The 24,376-nt window shown below is 41.5% G+C and overlaps 1 protein-coding gene across 2 annotated transcripts in view; it reads left to right on the forward strand.

Moving 5' to 3' along the window:
- The window catches only part of agmo (alkylglycerol monooxygenase), a 61,649-nt gene that overhangs the window by 28,779 nt on the left and 8,494 nt on the right, over positions 1-24,376 (forward strand). For both annotated transcript variants that reach the window (XM_080471578.1, XM_080471577.1), the window contains exons 6-12: positions 1,187-1,253; positions 1,380-1,445; positions 2,217-2,296; positions 2,657-2,791; positions 4,587-4,703; positions 8,722-8,804; positions 9,257-9,362. In XM_080471578.1, coding sequence (XP_080327704.1) covers positions 1,187-1,253; positions 1,380-1,445; positions 2,217-2,296; positions 2,657-2,791; positions 4,587-4,703; positions 8,722-8,804; positions 9,257-9,362 — 654 coding nt within the window. The remainder of the gene's footprint in view (positions 1-1,186; positions 1,254-1,379; positions 1,446-2,216; positions 2,297-2,656; positions 2,792-4,586; positions 4,704-8,721; positions 8,805-9,256; positions 9,363-24,376) is intronic.

Consider the following 24,376-nt stretch of genomic DNA (forward strand, 5'->3'; position numbering starts at 1 on the left):
CTCCTGTAATCTATCACAGCCCAATAATGCATCTGTTTCATATCTTCAAACAAAAGAAAAGATTGTTTTATGTCCAAAAAGCACTCGGCTCTGTTGCTGTTACTACCAGACTCTGTGCAAAACTGGTTTGATGTGTGTGTGTGATATTAGTTGTAGCCATCATCAACAATAATGCTTCTGGCACCTTCTCTCATTTTCAATTCTGCAGTTTTAAACCTTGCTTGTTTCCACTTCGCATTTGGACTTAGAGATTTTTTTTTTTTTAATTATTATTGATTTTCTTGCTCGGTAAGCCAACATGAGGCATTGAGGCAAATTAAAGCAAGTCAATTTGATTTTAAACGAGAGCAGACGATAAAATAAATACTGTACAGTATTTTTTCTTTCAAAAACATGTTAAAAACTTTACAACTAAAGAAAAATTAAGAGAACACAATGCACAAAAATTAAGAGACTGGAGAATAAATATGTAGTACTTTAGTAAATCTCAATCGTGAGCGAGGACATAGAGAAGAGTTGAATAATAATTGTGCTCCGGTTGGAAGCTGCAAGTAACATTTTCTTTGAATTTTAGCAGTCTCATGTTGGTTATTTGCAAATGTTTCAGTGCTCGTATCACTTTTTGTGCGTGTCCGTATCTGCTGCAGCTCCAGTTTATTATTCTCTACTAAAGACAGAAGGAGTGTTTTTGACTCACTGAGCCATCTTGTGGCACTATGTGGTATTACAAGACTAACTGACCTGATCACCTGCTGGTTAACTTGTTTACTCCAGTACAGGGGTGTGACACTCATTCTTGTTCACAGGCCACATAGCCCTGAGTTGACCAGACCAGCAAAATAAAACCTTAACAATCCATAATTAAACGATATGCCAATTTAACTAACCAAAGTGAAAAGTCCCATATATTCCATTTTAATTTATTTGCATCAAAATATGCAAGAATGAACTTTTGAGTTTGACTTTTAGCTGTAAGATGTGAAATCCTCTCGGTGTTTCTCTTCACTCATGTCAGCAGAAGAATCTCTTCTGCTTTGTGCGTGCAAGTTTTCACAAACTCACTCTTGTGTATTACTTAATGCTAATGCTAGTTCACTAGCTTCCACTGACATGCCACTACAAAATACATAACTAATATTTACTGATTATGATTATTGACAAAAGATTCCCTACAAACTTTCCTCAGATGGTCACAGACCTGGGACCTCTGGAGTGGGTCTTCAACACTCCGAAACATCACAGAGTTCATCACGGTGAGCGAAGTCAAACACTCATTAAAGATTGAATCCCTGATGATGAATGTCTGCACTCAGTTTTCATTCATCATTTTTCATTGATAAGATAAACTGTGCGGTTAACTTGCGAATTAACCCCAACAGGAAGAAACGAGTACTGCCTCGATAAGAACTACGGTGGGATTTTGATCATTTGGGACCGATTGTTTGGTAAGAAATAAGTTTGATGGTGGTCGTATTTATTTATTTTTTATTTTCTTTGCCAATGTATCAAGAATTTAGAATAACATGACAAATATGTGAAACTGCACCAAAGTGCACACCGACTTAACCTTGTACTAAACGGGTTTGAGACTCCTGTAGGCCGATGAATTACGGCACATGAGCCACAAGCGTACAATACCTAGTCATTTGCGGGTATCGCCATATGATGAAGATTTATGACAACATATTTTTCTGAAGCTGCAGCCGTTCTTAGTTGTGTGGGGGAGGAGGGAGGAACAAAAAAACGCCTCTTGCATTGAGCAAAACACAAAGTACAGAGCGGATATTTAAAAACTTGTCGTGGTGGTGACCCTGATTCTTGGTATTAATCTTGTGTTTCAGTTTTTTTCAAACTTCTACTCCAGGTAGCCATGGAAACCAGACTGTTCACCGTGTAGTCATGCTCAGTCGTTACGGGAAACTTGGCTGTAACCATGTTGTCAAGCTCGGTCGCCATGGAAACATGACACTTATTAACTCATCGTGCTGAGTCGCCATGGAAATATGAAGCTTCTCACATCATTATGTTCAGTAAAATGAACAAATGACACTGCGAGATGCTCTCGCCACAACGTTAACAAGCTGCAGTGTACAAAATGTATATTTCTTTGGGTCCGCACCGAACGAGCACCCTGGTTTTTGCACCAACAGGCATTAAAGCAGCCTCAGAAGAAGTTAGTCTTTTGCTCTGCTGGTGACTGTCCATCTCCTCCTCAGGTACGTTTGCTCCGGAATCGGATAAAGTGATCTACGGCCTGGTGTTTCCCATCAACACATTCGAGAACCTCTCCGTCCAGGTTGGTCTCATCTGGTGCCATTGATGGTCCAGCCGCTCGCCTCCATCTGAGTGTAAACACTTTCAGCAGAAGAGGTGTGAGCTCGCGTTTCCCTCACTTGCTGAGTGGCCATTTTGTAACCATAACATTATTAGCCTACTCCAAACAAACTGCCCAGCTGGGGGGGGGGGGGAGGCCAGTCGAACAAAATGTTCTGGATGTTTTGATTATTTCTGCTGCCCTCACCATTGGCAGAGCCGCGCACGAGCACTCAGGGGTAATTGTCACACCCATTGCTTTCTTAGCATTTCGAAGTCAAATACAATTTTTGGTGCCACATATGACGTCTGACTTGTTTTTTCCCCCCTCTTTCTGTTTTAGCTACACTATTATTACCATTTGTGCAGAAGGTCCTGGCGGTACAAGAAAGTCAGCAACAAGTTGTTGACTTTCTTGAATGGTCCGAGTTGGAGACCGGGCAAACCTCGGCTGGGCGACCACGACGACAACCCCAAGGTTTGCATCATTCCTGAAGAGAAAACTGCCCTCAGGCTTCATAACCCATCGTTTGGATACAGACACACACACACACACACACACACACACACACACACACACACACACACACACACACACACACACACACACACACACACACACACACACACACACACACACACACACACACACACACACACACACACACACACACACAAAACAGGCCTAAATGAGTCAGAGCATTCCTCGTTGGATTCATATATTCCTCAAGTTTTACGAGGAACTGCCACATCAAATAAAAAACTGCAGAGCCTTTGTAGAGGCAACACAATAAGTTCAGTTTCACTGTCTTTAAACATTCTGCAAGAATGAAACCGCACTCAGTGGTGTGCGCGTTTGCGTGTCCGCCCCCCGGTGGTGAGCTTTGAAATAACGCTGTTGGTGTCACATATTTAGTTCCCTTCATGCTTCACACTTGAAAATAAAACAAAAAAGAACAAGAGAGAAACCCTCTTTTGCCTTTACGGTTGAATTATCCCTTGTAAAATGCAGCGGGGCGATTCTAGACACGGACAGAGCTGGAACTTCACAGGAATATCTTGAAAAGGCTTTACGATGACGGCTGCTTGTTGATATCTGTCTGCGAGGAGACGGAAAGGAAAGAGAGCGAAGTGAAGGAGGGGAAAAGGGTCGAGTGTGTTTCACACAGTAGTATAAAGTAGTATAAGGCCCCGCTGACGGGGCGAAAGTTTCTAAAAATGGCTTCCAAGGTGGATTTTAAATTAAAAAAACAAACAAAAAAAAACGCTCCTTCTCCATCAGGGAAATGCTACTATTTGAAAACTATGACTATATATTCAAAGAGGGGAAGTTGAACTTGTTGGTGGAGGAATTTTAAAATGTCACATAAATAGTGTGTATTGATAAAAGACTCCGAATGACTTCACACCAGCCCAAATGTTTTGTAACGCTAAAATGTAAATAGGCTTCAGTGTGACATCAGTTTTCAACACATTTATACATTATACTTTTAACTCTTCATTCTATTTTTAGTTTATGACTGTAAAAGTCTTTAAAAGGCAGAAGATATACACGGAACACATTAATACAAAATGCATATATTGCTGTGTAATATCTGCTGTGATTTTTAACGACACTGCAAGCAATTTTTTGATGCTATTAAAGATGAATTAATTGTGTAAACTGTTGATTCGCTTGTAAAACACTAAAGAAAATGTGTTATTTGTTTAACCATTTGACAAACAGATATGGTATAAATGTGACTGCGGTCAAAAAGATTTATAGATGCAGCACAACTATGAATAACTAAGAGCCAAACCCAATTTTTGGCAAATAACCCAACAAGAATTCAGTGTTTTCAATGTTCAATGTTTGTCAGAACTTATGTTATACTGCAGCATTAGATGCACGACATTAAAATTCAACAAGGAAAATAAGTTTCCCGAGCTAAATAACTTGAGCAATACAATAGAATTAAAACCAGATACACACATCACAATGCGTTGAACATAATGTGATGGATTTAATTTAATTTAAACAGTTGTATGGAGAGAGAATAAAACCCTCGGGACACATGACATGAAGTGGCAGGAAAAAATTTTATGTTCACTTAAACCAATCTTCTACAGATTTCTTAACTTGGCAGTAATCTTGAAATAATTGCTTGTTGTACATGTACAGGTCCTGTTCACTGAGAATTGTTCCAGAATATTATAGCACCTCCACAAAAAGGTGGAAAAAAAACAAAAAACAAGGGTCTGGGGAGTTGAACATGTTTGTTTTCCATGCGCAGGTTACCGGAAAGGAAGTTCCTCATGATCCCAGTTGGACACTGCCTCTACAAGTTTATGTGGTCATACATTTCCTGCTGGTGCTGAAGACTTACCACGAGGTGTTTGACAACAAACCGGTACGTGTCTGTCGTGATTAACACGCTTTCGCTGAAGAAGCGAAGCCAAGTGTGTTTTGAGGACTCGAACCTTTGACCTTTGACTCCGTCTGACCATCGATATGTTTAGTCGTCTGTAATTCCTCATACGAAGCATGACACTGTGGTTCAGAGCTCTTAATTTAAGACCGCCAGAGACTTGTTTTTTTTTTTTGTTTTGTTTTTTCTGCGCCAACATTATTTTACCCAATTATGCAGTTTGTTGCGGCTGGTCACGGCGGATCAGCGTCCTCTACTTAGCCAGCAGGAAAAGCGCGGGCCGGCCTAACATCATGACAGAATGACGGATGGACGTTCCCCTGGAGTACAACCTCTGTCTATTATTTTCCACTCGACAAGCCAAAAGACCCCCTTGCTCTTTCTTCGGGGGGGAAAAAAAAAGAAGAAGCCGGTCTCCTCAGCAGTTATCTTTGGACGGCCCTTTTCCCCCAGCCATACTTTTGGTTAGCCAGAAAGTGTTGTCACGCCCAGCTTCTTCAAACTGCTAAATAAAATTGCCTGTCTCAGTTTTTTTTTTTTTTTTTTTTTTAAAATTCTCCTCTCCTCCCTCTCTCTGATCACTACCTCCATGGGGCTCGTTCAGTTGTGGTCCCCCGCTCACACACACACACACACACACACACACACACACACACACACACACACACACACACACACACACACACACACACACACACACACACACACTCACCGGTTTGTTCCCCCCCCCCCCCTCCCTCTCGGAGAATGAAACACCAGCTGGTGGTCCTGCAATGAACACAAACGCCTTAATTGTCGAGTCAACCATTTCCCAACCCAAATAGCCTTCAGGATGCAGCAATCAGGACTTGGAGGGAAAATAACAAAGTGCGCTTCCCCCCCCCACCCCAAACCCCCCCACACCCTCGACGATAAATCATGTCACTGTTATGTATTTATACCCAAATGTTCACTAGCTGCTTATTTCGCTTGACACTTGATGATACACTGCCGGACAATTTATGGGCTCAGCGTTAATTCGAAGTCGTGCAAACGTGGCTATTTCAAACCAGTGGCGTTTCACTCTCCGATTGCATCATCGTCAGGCCAACGTATGTTTTATTCTAGGTTTGCTAAACAGTCATTAGGGGCAGCAAGGGAAATTTAGTGTGACAAGGCTTTTTATCTCGCAGCAAACCGCCATTAGAGTTTGAACATCAGTAGCTTCTGGGATGGAAGTCGAACTTTACCACGTTTTCAAGTGAAAGCGGAAAAGTTGTGTTCCGTTTTTTGTGTCCGTTTACATGGCAACGTTGCTCATAGTTATTGAAAATGGCTCCCAAGGTGGAACTTTTTTTGAAAACTCACCATGCGTGCGTAGATGGACAATAACAATCCGTCTTTATCGTCTGTCCATACGAATGTCATTGTTCATGTTTATAGCATATTGTTCTCTGTGTGCATGTGTGTTTGGTTTTATTACAAAAACAATCAACAGCGCCCACTAATGTCCCAACATGTTAACTACATCGTTTCTGCAATTTCCTCGTGAACGGGCATTGTTTTCAAAACGATGCCGTGTGAACGCAAAAAACCTGAAACGTGTGAACGTGTGAACTAAGATTGGAGATATTATTCCATTGTAATCACTTCCGTGTAGAGATTTGTCTGTCTCTCTCTCTCACTATGATCCACGTTGCGAACACATTTACCGCCGCCCACAGAAAATGCTCAGTCAAATATTAATCTGGCTCATGCAGCATTTTAGTGGTTTAAGTTAACAAGAAAACACTGGTAGAACATGCAAACTCCACACAGAATTTGAGTAGTTTTACGCATAACCAATTTTTTTTTTCTGTGATTTATATTTATGGTATTTGTTACTTAGAACTTAACAGTTAATATTACATAAAAGTTTGTCAAAACTTAATTTACTTCAGTGGCCGCTTGAAACCCACTTTTATCAAAGTTGGTCCAGATTATTTATGTAATAGCATATACATTGTTGAATAACAATTTTAGTTGTTTTTATTCAACTATTCTTTTACTATGTTAAACAAAACTTGATATTTCTTTGATTTAAAAAAAGAACGTGACATCTGAAACCATTTTTGACACAATGAAACACAATAGAAATGACTCGTTATCTTCACCGGAGCGTCACACCGCCTGCACATGTTTACTTCTGGACAAATCCATGTCAGTTTCTGGGGATACAATAAACTGAAAAACGATCCCAGAAGAGATTAGTTGAAGCATCCATAGTTACATTTTTGAAGGGGGTTGCACACATTTCTGTTCCCTGTGAATTCTGTCTTTGGAGAGATGAGTTGTGCTGGATGGTTGATTTAAATAAATACTGCAGAATGTCTTCTTCCCGTTTTTAAATCTGCAGGTTGGATTCAACCTCATTTTGGCTCAAATCCTTGTTGTCAATAGTATAAGTATTATTTATATATTCACTTTTATCACATTTTCCTTTTTCTATTAATTAAATAGTGTTTAACAAATGGGTTTGTTCACTGTTTGCACCAAAACGACTGGGATTAATTATAGAGAAATGATGTATGAAAACATCAAGTTGACTTTTAGTTGCGTTTACGTGATTAACTGGCGACTTTCTATTTTTAATCACTTCAAATAACAACTGAAGTTTTTTTACTGTCCCGCCGGCTTTTCATAGGAACGGTTGCTATAATAGTCGGTGTAATGAGTTAATCTGCTCGCTGCCACCAGATGTGAAATTTCTCTCGTGTCCCCGGCTGTTATTGCCGCAGTGTGACACCTGATCTCATTAAAAAATTAGCACGGCGAAGGAGCCGCAACACATTTCCCCCCTCTGGAAATGAAACATGACTCCCATGTGAAGACACACCGAGGGGATCTGTGGAGGATTCAATCTCTCTCTCTCGCTCTCTCTCTCTCGCCCGCGTGCCTCCAGAGTGACAGATACTCCACCAACAACAACGAGCCGGTCTGCTGAGCCTCTCGGCTCATTAAATGCAGATAAGTTCACATAACCTCCGATACCAAAATAAATTCCCTGCTTATTACACCTCTTTACCAGAAATAACTGTGTCTAGCCTCTGAACCCAGTGAGTACTCTGCTCCCGACATAAACTGTGACAGTTCTCGGTGGCTTTTTTTTTTTTTTTTTTTTTTTTTTCCCCTTCCCTTCTTCAGCCTGACAGATGGATCAAGACCAAAATTTCTCCTCATTTGATTCATGGAAAACATAATTGTATCATCCCTCTGTGTTCCCATAAGAGGGCTCGGATAATACCGTTCTTCGGGGGGGCTTATGCCTGGATAAACATGGAGAAATACTGTTTCATTGCATCCTGTTGATGGGTTGATTTTATGTTGACTATATATGGCCTTCTGGGTATGTACAGTATGGGAGCAGTCGGTATGATTTGGCTGTCAGGCTCTGTATTGAGTGTCGGAGAAATATAAACCTAAGCTGACAGCCCGCAGCATCCTCAGGAGACACCGGGTTTCCAGCTGCTGCCCTCAGCCAAGGCCGCAGGTTGGAGAACAGGAACGAGACCGTACATCACGCTCTGTACTTAAGTGTGTTTCTGCGTTTGTGTGCACGTCCCAAATAGCTCAATAAAGGTCAGTGAGAATCTGCACGGGGATTTTCTGTTGGTTGGGTTTGGCTTCCTTCGGGGGATCCAAGCATCCAGTCCCCCCCCCCCCCCCCCCCCCCCCCCCGCCGCTGTGGTCGGGGTCCCCCGTCAAGACCCATCTGGGATGATTAGAGCGTCGGCGTAAACTAAGCATGTCGACGTAAAGTAAGAGGCGGAGTGCGTTCGTCCATGCCAACGCTCTTACTCCGAAGGTCAGGCGTGTTTTGGTTGGCATCGGCAAGTAAACAGTGGAGCAGCACTGCGGTTTATGACCGCTTTCCCTGTAAGGTCTCCCGTGATTGTAACTTGACCAGCCACGATACTGACTTGAGGTTTCAACTGTAATGTATTTTTTCCTGACCACGTTTCTCACGGCATCTCCTTCCTAGATGCTGTCCCAGCTCACCCTTCTGGGTATGTCTGGCTACATCCTGCTCACCCTCACCTCTCTGGGCTATCTCATCGACCAGAGGTATGGCAGGCACGCACTCTCCCGTCTGGGTTATAACATTTCCATATCTGATTGGTTTGTGAATTTGTTGAACGTTCAAAAAATCTAGTCACATGTTGGCAAAGTTCAGCAACTTATACGAGGTCGGCGGTGAAAGTTCTTTGCGAATTCTCTGCAGTTTGTCACAAGGTTGATGCTTAAAGTAGCCACAGTAAAAAACAAATTAAAAAAAATTTGGAATTGAGGTTTTTTATTGAGGGGCAACATTGTTTTTTTTTTATATATTCTTAAGTCGATCATCCTCTGAGTCCTAAACTTTAATTATCTTGCTTATTCTCAGTTAAATACCCCAAGTAATGACGTTATCACGGATCTCAAATCTACAGAGTTGTTTGTACATGTTTAATTTCTCTCAAACTGAAAGGATGATTTCTCCTCGGTGGCGTTTCGTTTGTCTTCGTTTCCATGTGCAGACCGACGGCCGCCGTCCTAGAGATGCTCCGCTGTGTGGTCATGATGACGGTGCAGAGGTACGGCTACATCACGCCCTTCCTGCCTTCGCTCGCCGTGCCCACTGAGGTAAGATCAACTCTTTTGTACTCTTTTCCCCTTGGCACTGGGAATATTCACTGTAAAAAAAAGTGTAGGATTACTTTAAGGGACAAATGTGTTGGTTTTTATGTACTTGCTTGATTGTGAGTTAAGATTTCTGATTGGAAAATAAACGCTCTGACCTTTTAAATGTATGTTTATCAGTGCTGCCTTATGCCAGATTGAATCTACAGGAACGTCAAGAAACGTATTATTACAAACCTCTTGAAGTAAAATCAGTACTTTACGGACATGTTTTACTCCTTAAAAGATGTTTATATAGCTGGCTTGTGCAATACTAGTTAAACATTCGAGTTGTAATAATGTTGAGTATTGTGATGTGACTTCTGATAAATATTTCTTCTCTTCTCGGGCCTGTTTTTTAAAAAAGACCTAAATACACTGCATTTCTTTTTAATTTTAAGTTGATTTAGAAGCTTTTGAGCATCTGACTTCTGGCCTTTGGACCCCTGGTATTCTGTAAGGTTGAAATAATGAGATAATGTGCAATCCATTGTTAATGCAATTGAGTGCAGCAGCTCTCCAACTGATTGCAATGCGTGAATGCTCCCTGCAACAGATTGTTTCAGTTCAGCATTTGTACTTTGAATATGACGATAAGCTGGCCATATATCACGCGGCGCTACTGCATCGCCGCCAATGCAACTGATCTTCTGATAGTTCTGGTGAAGGTTTTTTATGTTGTGTTCAAAGTAGATGAATGTGGCCTTTATCTTTAAAACTGGCATAAGAATCTGAGTTGTCACGGTAAATCTGCCATCAAGTGATGAGGAAGAATGACATGAAAGTTTTTTTTTTTTTTTTTTTTTTTTATTCCCCCATTTGTAACAGAACTCCTGATAAATAGAAATGATGGAGTTCTCCTCTTGGTGTTGATGGATGTGTTGTTTAGCAGTTGGAGCAAATTTAAACTTTGAGATTTGAGTAAGTTTGACTAACTCGTGGCAGATCGTTGACTGTTCCTCCTGCTCAGACGTCATTCCTGACACCAGAGGAATGAAGTCTGGCCCATGTGGTCCGAACCAACTGACGTTCTACTGGAGCGCTAAGTGCTGCAAGAAGTGGACGAGTGGCTGGTTTTGATAGAAAAGTTTCAGAATATGCGGTTTATTCACAAAACAGAAAAAGTTTGGGCAGTTTTGCATGATAATTAAAACACAGACAATAATGAAGAAAATATGTGATGGAAACTACTCATAAGAACATAAGGGAACCCAAAAGGCCATGCCCGAAGCTCTACTTTACCTTTAACAGCTCTCATTGGGATGACAGGACCCATATTCTAAATTCTACTTCTATTTTTATGTTGGTCTGTTTTTTTTCTTGACGCCTCAGTTTCACATTTCCACCTCAAGATCTCAGAGAATCAGTGATCGTCATGTGTGACTTTCAACAGTGATGATAAATACAGACAAATGAACAAAATCAAGGCGATCTATAATAGCGACGACAACAGCCTGATGTAAACAGTCTAGTTTGGTGGCTTGCAAGAGTTCTGTGGATGTAAAGAGGGTTCAGCGTTCTCGGTATTGTATAAATGATGTGCAGGGTTTTGGATGCTGTCAGTTTTTGAAATGATCGGAAAGTAGATTTACCCTTTGAGTTGTGGATATCTTGCCGTTGTATTTCCAATTTAACAACCTCATCTTTCTGGCAATGGTCAGTTTTAGTGCTACAGAAGGTTTTAAATGATGAGGCAGCTGTAATGGCAAAGTGTCACCTCGTAATGCCGTTGATGGGCAGACAAACAAATCCTTCATTTCTGCCACACTGGGTATTTTCTACTTAGTTTGCTGTAAAATGATTGAGAGCCTCTTTTCTATGTGGGAGAAACGAGCAGCGAACATTCTAGATACAATTTAACCCAAAAAATAATAACCAGTATTTTCAAATTACCTTTGACATTTGGGCCCAATGTGTAAGTATTTTTTAAATGGATTTAAAAATGGGAACAATATGATTATCCGTGACTGACTAAATAAACATGGTCGGCTATCACAGAAAACAAAGGCTTTATATTGACTCTACTATTGAGGCAAGGAGCAAATGCGGCTGTACACATTATGAGAAGGTAGGTGGTCTTATTGTTATGGCTGACAAGTGTGTATCACACGTAGTCGGAAAGCAAGCCAATCTTTCAGGTTAGAAGTCCTTCACTTCTGTTTTTATTTTTTTAACGTCGCCGTCCCGTCAGTAACCTTTATCAGCTCACTAACTATCCGCCAAACGCCGCCCTCTTAAAATAATGTGATGTTATTTAGATTTATTTATTTTTTTAGAAATGTTTTTGCTTCGTTCTCGGACTTTGACCGAGCATAAATTCCACAGACGCAGGCCCGGCGAGACCGCGCTCACCAGACAACAGCCAGGAGTTTAATTAATTCTGTAGTTTGGCCAAGTAGCTGGAGCCGGGTTGTTTGTTCAGCTGCAGATACGAGCAGTGGCCAGTTAAAACAAAAAGGCCGGGTTTCTGATGGATGAATGGACTGAACACATGAGCGAAACGACATGGACCTTTTTTCCCTACGAGTGGCGCTGCAGCAACGCAATCATAAAAATGGACACGACACGTTGCGGTCGGAGCCGTAATGGTCACTGGGTGGATTTAAGATCGACCAGAAATATCCAGAAGTTAACTTCAGTTTCATGTTTATGTTGATTTTACTCGTACAAAATAATCTTAATGGAGAAACAGAGTGTGCTCCAAAGTCATGAAACTGTAGATGTTCTGTTTTTTTTTTTGTTGTTTTTTGCTTTCTGCTCTCTGAAGAGTTGAGGTTTAGAGCTCATGGAAAGTGCAGTTGATAAATCAGACGAACAGAGTCTTGTGATTTTATTTGCAAGGTGGATGCTTTATTTTTTCCAGAATCCACTTTGAATCAAAACTGTGTGACAAAACACATAATGAAATACAAGTTCGAGACCCGGGGCCACATGCAGCCTAATTTCATCTTGGATGGCCCGGACCAGAAAAATAATTCACCTTTAAATTTTAAACTCTTAAAGTGTTAATTTGTTGGGGTGCAGATTATTCATGATGAAAATTTCAATATTTTCATAAAACCAAATAATTGCTACTGAAAATGACTACAATCTCCACATAAAGCCAATTTTAATGATACTTTCCGGTGAAACGTACAAAAAAACTGTTGTACTCTGCATGTTTTTACAAATTCACCCCGACAGCATGGCTTTGAGGCTCGTTTGATAGCAGCTCGGTTTCATGGCAGCAACACCGATTCCTCAGCTGGGGTCTCAGTGTTAAAAAAATCTGTGTTTTTTTTTTTTTAAATTGTGGCTATTTGCGAGGTGGTTTGGCCGGATTAGAGTCTCTTGCAGGCTGAGACTCAAGCCTTACATTTGACACCCCTGATCTAAACAGGCGACAAAACCATGAAACATACAGCTTTTTATTTTTAAGACGTATTCATGGGGAGTAAAATTAACTTAAAGCTCCACCCTCCACAGTCGTCCTACGTTTTCATGTGGGAAAATTAATTGCCCACCTTTCGGACTGGGGTATTTAAACACATTAGTCATATCAGACTGTTAAATACCCTCAGACCTCCTGAGACCAACACCTGCCCACAACCTCTTTTATATTCATGAAATATCAGTTTCATGAATTTGAAAAATAAAGTGACTCCTGAATGTCCCAGACATAAAAGTTTCCCAAACTATTAAACATCATATTTCATTACCATGTAATTACACGTCAGCTGATGGAAACTATTGAGTCATTTGGTTTAATCCACAGTGTGGCGTCCTTTGTACACATTAAACTAACAATATTAATGAACGTGTTAAAAGACAGAGTCCAAAGCAAAACACCACCCTATTGGCCTGCAGCTGGGGAATTAACAGGGAAATAGTGCATGTCAATCTCCCAAAATCAAACCATATTTCAACCTTTTACCAATAGAAAAATACTCTGTCGTTGCTGTATTACTAAATATATGTTATGATGAATAATATAATTGGTTAATTTCTAAATTAGTGGATATAATTCTCACTTATTTGAGCCGTTTCATAGAATACAATTTAAGAACATAATAAAAGTATGATGAAGTTTATTTTAAGTGTGGATGAAAATTACATGTGGTCAAACCATCTTTAGTTCTTGCCTGGGAAAACAGTAATTTCAATGCCAGGCGACTTAAATATCAGTTATGCTTGTAAGTGTAGTCCGGCACGAGCCACGAGGATTAGAGACCAGCAGTTGTACCACTGACCAACTTAACGCACATTTTGGGTCAATTTTTGTTTTAATTAAATTTTTAATGATCTGATGGTTTGTACCTTTGCTAGGAGTCTTTATATTGAATACCGGTGGTATGGGGTATCGAACCTGCAACCTTCTAATGAAGAGACGACTCGATCGACCAACTAAACCACAGGATTCCTTAATAGCTTTGTGCTCATTACGTAACCTTGACTGCACGATAAAGGAGTAAAGGCTGCTCTTAAACACACCAAAAGAGTTTAACAAAGTCCAGCAGCCTTTTTTCAAGTGAAAATACACAACTATTGTTGTGTTTTGGGTGTCGGTTTACACGACAACAGTGCTCGGGCCACGGAAAACACAATTTTTGGAAAAAACTCTGTGGAAATGACGGGAAAATGCAACTTTTTGAAGCGCTGCGTGTGCTCACCACCGTCATGATAAATAGCTTTTCTGCACATGTGCGAGTAGATGGACACTAACAACGTTTGCCTCCAGAGTGTCGTGACTCCTCATTCTCCTGCGACTCGGCAGTTTTATAGTTGACTGTCACCCGGTAATAGCAATCCAACTCCTTCGTCTGTCCATACTGTCTGTGCACCTGCCACTGCTAGTGTTTGTTGTTATCTGCACAGTGTCTCTGGTTTCGTTACAAGAAGAACCAACAGCACCTACTTGTGGCCTAACTGGAAAACTGCATCGTTTTCTGTGTAAACGGACATCGGCTGACAGAGTGTGGACCACACGAACCCATTTCCATACTGACCGAATACGATGAAACGTGCATCAATGTGATCCGTTTATTCATCGTTGGAAATGGGACATCCTGATTTCTCAATAAGAAATAATTAAATTGGATAAAAAAGTGACCATGTAAATTCAGCAGAACTCACACACACACACACACACACACACACACACACACACACACACACACACACACACACACACACACATATACAGTATATATAGGAAAGAGAGAAATATAACGTGTTGGATTCATGCTGACACGTCCTCCTGTCGGCACTTTATTGCTAATTGCCTTTTCTATTGTCATAACATGCTCTGTTTTATAGCCACAGCCTTATTGAATATTAGGTTTTATATGATATTTGATCTACTGGATATTGCAATCCCCTTAAAAAAACAACAAAAAAACAACCTAATTCCAGATCTTACAAACTGTGCAAAATGCTGGAAGCAGAAGAAAACGATGAAGAATCATTGTTAATAGAGTGACTGAATGATACCAGTGTAGCCTACAGGAATCCTCAGATCATGAAGTCACGGTGGGGGAAATAAAAACATCAAATCTGCGACAGCCTTCGCTCTGACAGCGTGTGTGTGACTGTGTGTTGTGTGGTCTGCTGTGTGTGTGTGTGTGTGTGTGTGTGTGTGTGTGTGTGTGTGTGTGTGTGTGTGTGTGTGTGTGTGTGTGTGTGTGTGTGTGTGTGTGTGTGTGTGTGTGTGTGTGTGTGTGTGTGTGTGTGTGTGTGTGTGTGTGTGTGTGTGTGTGTGTGTGTGTGTGTGTGTGTGTGTGTGTGTGTGTGTGTGTGTGTGTGTGTGTGTGTGTGTGTGTGTGTGTGTGTGTGTGTGTGTGTGTGTGTGTGTGTGTGAGAGCTGGGTGCTAAGTCCAGGCCCGCAGCCCTGTGATCTACGAGTCCAGATGTGTCGCCCAATTGACCATAAAATTGGCGTGCCTTTCTGGCTCTAGCGAGCCCAACTGTATGGCGGCTGACCTCTCATTACTCGCAATGCCTGTTTCCAACAGCCTCTTTTATTTTTTACCCCCCCCCCCCTACACACACACTTTCTCTCCCTGTCTTTCTCTGCCTGCGTCGTCTCCGTGTGAACGAGAGCAACACTTCTGGAACCAATTAGCGTCGTCTGCCGCTAACTAGCGCCGGCTGATGAGATTTGCAATCGCCGCTTTTATGTCCTCTGACTCCACATCTGCGCGGCTCAGGTGTTCGAAATGACAGCTTTCTCACCTTTCTCACCGTAAAACCGAATAAAAGTGAATGAATTGTAATTTCTGGAGAAAGAAAAAGAAAGAACGAGGCTGATTTATGCCGCACGTGCTGCACGGCTGTGTCACTTTGACGGCGCTGGAAGTTTTATGCAGCCGTTTTCCTGGAGCCAATCATTAGGCCTCATTTCAAGTCGCAGTAGATCAGGTTGACCTGAATAAATGTCTCGCTCGCAGGTGGGGCTCATTGAGGGGGAAAAAAATAAAAAAAATCCTCACGGTTTATTTGGAATGGTTCCTGACATATTTGTGCCCTTTGTTCAGAACTACAGGGGAAAAAAAGAAACCACCCCAAAGCTTAAAGGTACTTTAATGATGTATGGATCTGACGCGTGAGGGGGGGCGGCCAGCTCTTTGTTGCAGTGGGGGGGGTTTGAAGTTGGGCCAATCAATTAACAGGCACTCGAAATGGAGAGTGGGGGAAATTCACATTTAATTGTATTCAGACTCACTGTACGTGCAGGAATAGAGCAACGAAAAAAAAAAAAGTACAAAAACTAGGTCGGTTTGTGGTCCTTGAAAACCAGTGGTGTGATATACTGCACCCTTAAAGCTCACAGTGGTATTTATAGTGGCTCTGGAGATTTCCCTTGTAAAGCTGCAGGCTTGACCTGTAAACCTCCCAGCCGCCCACTCGCCGGCCCCAAAAACCCGCGTCTGCGCCGCTCACGTCAAACACCCCACCCTCACCCCCACCCGCACCGACGACAACCGGGCGGCTGAGCGTGTGTGTGTGAATGAACGGGAGAGTGTGTGTGTGTGTGTGAGGTTATTAATGTTTGAGTGTATTTCTGCGGCTGTGTGATGTCTTAGTTAAGCTTGTTTAGGATTTATGGTCACAGGCAGCATGTAGAAATAAACTAAAGATGGGTAACTGTTGTAATGTTTGTGATCGTTTTAAATCCTCTTTTAATGTACAATGATTTGCTGTTAATGGTCATGTGACTCCGTACGGCCTCAAATCATCCCTTTTCTTTTTGTACTGTGACTGCTTCTGCAAGCTGTAGCTCCTAACAACTATTAAAAATGTAGATTATATAATTTTTTATTGAGAGAGCTAAGTTAAAGTCCAACTCGTGTGTTCGGGGCAGCAGACATGTTCCTCAACGTTAGAAGAGTGTTTCAGGCTTTGATCATGATCGTGACACATGTGCAACGTTTCTCACTGGAATTATGTGAGTCGGGGAATTTTGCTTTTTATCATCCATCTTTCAGATTTTTGATTAAATGATGTTAACTGTGCTAAACATCAAAATAGGGATTCACCCAAAGTGATGAGAAAACTTTATTAGCAAAGGTGAAGTTCGGGTTATATCATGAAAATATATATTATATTAAGGAAATGTGATAAAAATATTAACTTTTATGTTCATTCGAATTGAAAAACTTTTCACATCAGTAACTTCAACCTTTTCATTCACAATGATTCGATATAATTGTGCTTTACTGTGCTGTAGTTTCAAAATGTTCAATCAAAAGCCACTTTGGTTTTAACGGCTTCACCCTTTATTACTCTTTAACCTCAGGGAGAGAATGTAAACAAACTTTGTGGGTCTTTTGCAATGTGAAATGGCTCTTTTAAACTCAAGTTCAAGGCAGAGTTGCCACTTTCTGTTTAGAAGTGCAACCAGACGATGTGACATTGGAGGTTATTCTTTCTTTTCTTCTGGAGGTGGAGCAGTTTTTCTTGTGTTGCGACCCACCAGTTGAGAATCCGACTGCGATCGCCCAATGCTTTTTATTTTACATTCTACATTTGCTGCTCTGCTGTCGGCAGCCCGGCTGACTGGCATCAGCTCGACGATGCACTGAGGAGCTTCCAAAGATAGACCCGATACTTTGCTTCATGCTCAGCTGCCAACTTGGCAGACTTCGTGAACACATTATACAAAGTCCCAGACGTGCGGCCCAATTAAACACATAAAGTCAACACGCAAATGTACCAACACTCGGCAGCTGTTTACGTCCACTGAAAACCAGGCCTGCGTAAAATCCTCTGCTAATGGAAAGACATTTCATGTAAAACCAACTCCACAATAGCCGTCGTTTGTATAGAGACGTGTCAGCTCCTTTAACAAGAGCCTGAAGTGAGGTTTGCATTTTATCCTCAGCCCTCTGGCCTGCTGACTGTGTTAATATGGCCCCTCGACCAAACGTCAACCAGATGTTTTTAGGTAATGAACCTGTTGGTCGGACGGCACTTCGCTGTTCTGCAACGACGGCTCGGACTTCTAAGGGCGTCTGCATTTCCGTGATTGAAGTGATGCTTCTGTTGCCAAACATTCACAAATATTCATTCATGCGTTTGGGAATCCGGCCGGTTTGCGCCGTTTCCCCTTGAGGTCAGTCAGTCAGGCAGGCGAGGCAGCTTTGAGGCTCCGAGGGCTCCATGCAGTTACATGTTGGCTTAAAAACTCTTTTCTAACAGCACATAGAAGTTCTTCGACTATTTATTGACTCGTTGGGACAGCTCTGCCACTATGCTGCATGTGCATATCAAGTGATTTGGTGTAATCTTTAACATGTTCACTCAAAAAAGCACCATATCCCCTATATAGGCAGCTGCCACGCAACGTGCTCAGTCCATCAATTAGGAACAGTTCAGGGTTCAGTGTCTTGCTCAAGGACACTTTGACATGTGGAAGGATGGAGAACCGCACCTGCAACCTTCCCACGGAGAGATGACCGCTCTACCAACTGCCCCATTTTATTTGTTGGTGCTTTTCAGGACCGTGTAAAAACATTATGAAATATAAATACTTGAAAGTGTGCATGAGCACACAGTCCAAAATAGTGCAAATTTCTTTAAATGTTTTTTTTTTTTTTTTTTAAATGGCAGTGCGGTCCAATCTGAAAATGTTAGATGGGAGGGGGTTTCCAGAGGTGGGTGGTAGAGCAACCGAAGGCTACGGATCATCATCGTCACAAAAAAACTGTAGATTCTAAGTTAGTATTATCTAAGCATTGAAGTCTCAACTGTCTCAATGAAACAGCTGATTATGAGAAACTACAATCGGAGAATAATCAACCACATTAAAAATGATCCTATTCTAGTATTTGAGAATCATTTCGGTTCTTAATAGAAGCGTGGCGCCCTTAACCAGATTTGAACTTTTTAACTTGCCACACTGACTGGAGTGCGAGGGATTCATGCGAATTCACAAAACTTAAGAAAACCTTATTAACTAAAACGTTATACGCCGGCCCTTTATTTTTCCAGTGTATGTTTGTGCAGAGGACTGGAGGAACTCGTGCAAAGCAGCAACTTCCGTTTATCTTAACTAGTAACGCATTAACTTCCCTAATAGACATGGTTAAACGTGAGCAGCGTTAAGTAGAATGTGGGGCTTGACTTTTCACAATAGTTTCACTTTTAATGCTCTTTAAAAGTGTATTCCAGCCACCTCGTGTGGGCAAGATTTTTATGAACTTTTCTATTTCTTTAACTTGCACGCCTCAGATAATTTTCTGTGTGTGTGTGTGACTGTCAGAGGGGCGCTGGTGGAGGTACAGTGATGTAACACGTGCCTGCTCACTGTGTGGGGCCCCCTGTTTTTGCCCGGAGGTGCATTGGAAACAAGGTGCAGAGCCGAACGCAGACACTGTATATCCTGGAGTAATTATGCAGCTATTCTCTCGTTTGCCCACAAACTGCTTGTGAAGTAATTTAAGAGGGGAGCTCATAAAAAAAAAAAGTAAAAAATACACCTGTTTGATTCAGCTGCAGTGTGTCTCACAAATTTGTGTTTATTACTGTGAAATCGATTCAGAGTTGAACTTTCAGGGTTAAAAATGTCTTTTTATATTCGGGCTCTTAACATTCAGCTGCCGGTGTTACGCTGAAGGGGCGAATATGTTCTTCATGTAACCTGAACTGACTTGGTGGTGATACCAGGGGGATGAAAAAAAAAAAAGCTCCAGCTGTTGGATGTTGTTAAAAAAAAAAAAAACACTTAAAGGATGACGTGATATTGGAAGAGCGGAGAGCGACAATAGCTGAAGTAAAAGCAGCCATGCTGGTGATCTGAGGACACTGGAGGCTTTATGTGAAACTGTAAAGTTAAAGGTGCAACATGTGTCCGCACTATCACACAACCCATGTCCCATTATTTAAAAAGTCACCAAAAACAGTTTTTATTATTCCTATATCTAAAATCAAATTCATGTCTTTTTCAAAAAAGATAATTGTGCTGGATTCTATCTCGCATTCCCAGACTAATCTACGTTGATACCATTACTTATCACGCTTTCTCCTTATTTTTCCACACGCTAAACCATATATATTCGATACTGCTATCATTTGAAGGTGTGATTGTTTTCTGTATGTTTGATTGAGCTCAGTTCATGTTGTTTTTAATGTTCTGGATGAATAAACTTCAGTTCGGTATAAACCACCAAAAAATTCAAATATCATTTGATAAACGACTTCAAAAGCTGCTCTGTTCAATTCTGTGTTTTCAGTACCTTTATCCCAGAAAATACACTTCAAGTTTCCAATGAAAAACAGGATCTTGAGAAATATGAACCTTGTCAAAGGTCATTTGGCAATCGGGGTCATCTCACATTAAGATCAATTTGGTGTCAAAAGAACGCAACCCAAATAATAAAGAGACGGAGGGTTTTTCATCGTCGCCTGCTTTGCTTATACAACATAACAAATCTTCCCTTGTAATAATACAGTTGAATAAATGGTCTATTAGCTCATGCAATTTTGACACTTGAGAACCAAATCTAAATCTTTGTAATCCTCCTGATTCCAAAATGTAGAAAAACATTGAAATTGTTTTCAAACCCCATTCGGTTTTTCCATCTATTCATCTCTGCGCCGATACTGTTTTCCAATCTCACCGTCCCACTTGTGAGGAAAAGATAAATGCCTGACGGCCAGACGGAGGGGGTCAGAACAATATTATGAAGTTCACGTCGAACACAAAGGCCGGACCGCTGCACTCTGTGGCTTTATCTTCCCACACATCACCTGATGTGTCTGATCTGGTCCCCTCCCCTCCCGGCGGGCGGCGAGAGGTCGCCGTTATCTCACTCCGACGTTTCCACCCACCAAAGCTCAGGTGCAAAGGAGGTTAACGGCCTCTCTCTCTCTCTCTCTCCTTTTTTTATTTTTTATTTTTTTGCTGAGATCCAGGAATGTGTGGTAGCAAAAGGCAGCGCTGAGGTTAACGGGCCTGTTCGGAGCGGTGGAAACTCGGTGAGCATGACATCATGCGAGCGCTCGCAGGAATGGAAAAGGAAAGGAAATCTCCTCCCAGCGAGAAAGTGCAGGGATTTGACAGAGAAACGCTGGGTAGGACTGTTCCGTTGGAGTAAACAAGCGGGGTGGTCGCGCACACACACACACACACACACACACCAGTGTGAAATATTATCACTCAATGTGCAGGGGATCGTGCCCGTCAAAGAGCAACCGCTTGGTTTATGTTGTCAAACCACTTGCCAGGTAAAGCGATGGAAATCCAACGGCAACCGGTCCCCCGGGGAGGGTTCTCGCACTATTTAGTTTGGCCTTTGTGGACTTTAGATTCTTTAGCCAGCACCGACTTTTCTATCAAACTCGTCTTCCTATTTGTGCTTTTAATTCACGGGCGAAACACATCAGTCGTCCAGCATGTGAACCTGATTGAACCTTTTTGGGTTTTTCTTTTTTTTTTTTTTTTTTTACGCACATGGAGCTGATTTCACAGACGTTTCCAACGACGTCTGCTCGCAAATTCAAAACACTGATAAAACTTATAAAGACAAAATCTAAATAAGTCAAAGTTGTTTTTTGTTTTTTTTAATCTGTGCTGAATGAAGCTTTAGCATATTAATTTATCTATCTTTATTGCAGCGCAAGCTTTCATCACTCCCCACGCAGTTTATTAATGCGTCTTTCTCATTGGCTTACTGGCGAACAATCACACATCTGATATTCTAGTAAAATGAAATTCTTCGTGGGGATTTTTATTTAATTTTTTTCACAATGGCTGGAGCTACAGTATCTCGCCTGAAGTGAGCTGGAAAATGTCTCCGACTGCCAGGATTTGTGAGCGGGGTGGGGGTGGGGGGGAGGGTTCGAGTTTGGAAAGGCTTTATATCAAAGGTTGTCAAACTCTCTAGTGGCCACCGCCACACCAAGACGGAACCACAATGAGCACACACACCCGGTTGTATCATCTCAAAGAAATGATTCGGAGAAGCACCGATCAATACCGTCGCCGCTTATTGAAGAAATCTGGAGACGAGCTTTAATGAGAAAATCCAAGATCAATCATATCGGATGTAAGGCTGCACAGTATTGTTAAAGTTAAACGTCACATCCTTCTTGTAGTGGACTTACGTTAAAATGTCCTTTTTTTGTTTTGTTTTATTGATGGCCCAGTGACAGATGTCAGCCATAACATTATGACCACTAGTGTAGGTCAAGGGTGCCAAACATGAGGCGCGTGGGCTAAAACCGCCCCGGAGGAGGCTCTGATCCGGCCAAACCAACAAGTGAATTGTAAAAATTTCAAAGAAAACACTGAATTTCTTAGGAGGAGCACATAATGCGACACTGAGACCTGAGCTGAGGTATCAGTGATGCTGCCATTGAAAGCTAAAACCTGCTGTCAGGGGGAGGTTGTAAAAACATTTCACTCTATTTAGCACCAGAAGGTGTCATTAAAATTGTCTTTATGTTGAGATTGTAGTCATTTTTGTTTGTAATTGGGTTTTTTTTGTTTGTTTTTTGTTTTCCAGCACCAGACTAACATATGTAAGCAGATGGTATGCTACGTACACGTACTTTGCAAAGTTAGTAGTTTGTCTGTGCTGCATTGAATTTGACTCAATTCTTAAATATTTTTATGTGTTGAAATGGTTGATGGCCTCTGAGAATTTAAAATGTCTTGACACTTTTTTGGAACGCTCTTCTGCACCCTTCGGTTATTTAACCCAGATCCTCAAAACATGTGTCAATGTCCACGCCACGGTTTCCATGCTTGGTATTTGGACATTCATTCATGCACCTGCAGCAACAATGGTTTCAGCTCAGTCTTGAGACTTCAAACACACGTGAACACAGCTTTCTTACCAACTGCTCCTGCTCGTAGCATCAATCAAACACTTCTCTGCCTTTCAGTGTGTTGCAGGAAGTAGTGAGCAGACAGTATTAGATATGCTGCATTAAGTTGACACCTAAAGCTCTTCATAAAATGTTCATCTGTATAATAGCAGGGTTATTAAATAGGCATTTCTGGACGTGCAAGCCCGAGTCGCATCGTAGAAAAATAGCCTGTAGTTGATAATTGCATGTTGAAAATAGCAGATGCGGAGATAACAGATGGCGAGGCACAAGGAACATGTTGATCTGTTCAGCCTTTGAATTTATGTGCACAGGCAGCTCGAGATGTTTCTCGCAACTAATTTCTCTGTCAACTATTTAAAAATTTCAATAGAGAGCTGCCAAAAAAAAAATAGCCTCAATTTTTCCTTCCTCAAAATGAAGTTGAAGCATATTTCTGAAGGTCTTTGTCACAGGGTTATCTTCTCAGACTGGATCACAGCGTCTCTGGGTAAATGATATCAAATTGGCCCAAGTGTTATTAGTACTGCTAGTAAATTCCAATTGTTGAATTTAATGAGGTTGTGAATTTCTCCAGTCGAGGGATTATCTGCACACATGATACCTTCTAGTCATTTTGTAAAGAAGTCCCGGTTTACCTGATTTTGCGTTTTCATTTAAAAAAAAGTTTGGCATTTCAACAGTAGCGATTTGAAATGTCTGTTCACACGCTGAAAATGGTGTAGTTTGCATGCCAAGCCATGAGTTGGCACTGTTGGTTGTTTTTGTAATGAAATCACGAACACGACAACTTTAAAACTACCGAGTCCCAGGAGAATATGGGTTGGGAGTCATGACACTCTGGATGAAACATTGTTCTTATTGTCCATCTACTGAGCGTGTATGTGCAGAAGAACTATATACTACAGCCATGGGGCTCATGCACGGAGCAGGATTTCAGAAAAGTTGTTCTCCTCCGACTCCATGGGTTTGGAGTTGGAGCGACTTCAAAAGTTCCACCTTGGGAGCTGTTTTTCAAAACGTGGCGTTTTCAGTGACAGGTACAGGAAATACAACGTTTTCGGTCTTCACTTGAAAGTGTTGTGTAAACGTGGTCCTCAGAAAGCGACTTGCGTTTCAAAATATACTAGTTTATCCCTTGTGGGACCACTAGGTGTCACTGTATGACAAGAGAAAGTTGCTACATTGTCAATGAAAAAACTCCACGATGACTCACAGAAAGTTCTGGAACAGCAGCTGCTGGATGACGGTTATCGATAGTGCAGTCACGCTTGGACATGGGAAAATAAGTGTGACATACGTATGCGTTACATTTTTGACAGATACAACTTCTTATCCAGAAAACAGAGTAGAATATCAGACAGGAAGTCTGCAGCCTTTCTGTAAGAGAGACCACTGGATAATGGAAGTCTACAAACAAGACATAAAGGCCATTTAACATGATATCTTATACATTTTGTATAAGTGGTCTGCACATATAGTATATAACCTCTTGTCCTCTCCACACACTTTTCTTTTCATCTCTTTTTTTTCTCGTGCTTTGGCTGAAGACTTGCTCTCCTCTAACGAGTCTGTGAATACGGCCACCCAGGGACCTGCGGTTAGTGATGAGGTGACGACTCCTCTTATTGAGGCTGACGTGGCGCCAAACTGCTGGGGTCTGAAGTGAA

Source organism: Lipophrys pholis (assembly GCF_963383615.2).
Source record: "Lipophrys pholis genome assembly, chromosome: 9".
Classification (NCBI taxonomy): Eukaryota; Metazoa; Chordata; class Actinopteri; order Blenniiformes; family Blenniidae; genus Lipophrys; species Lipophrys pholis.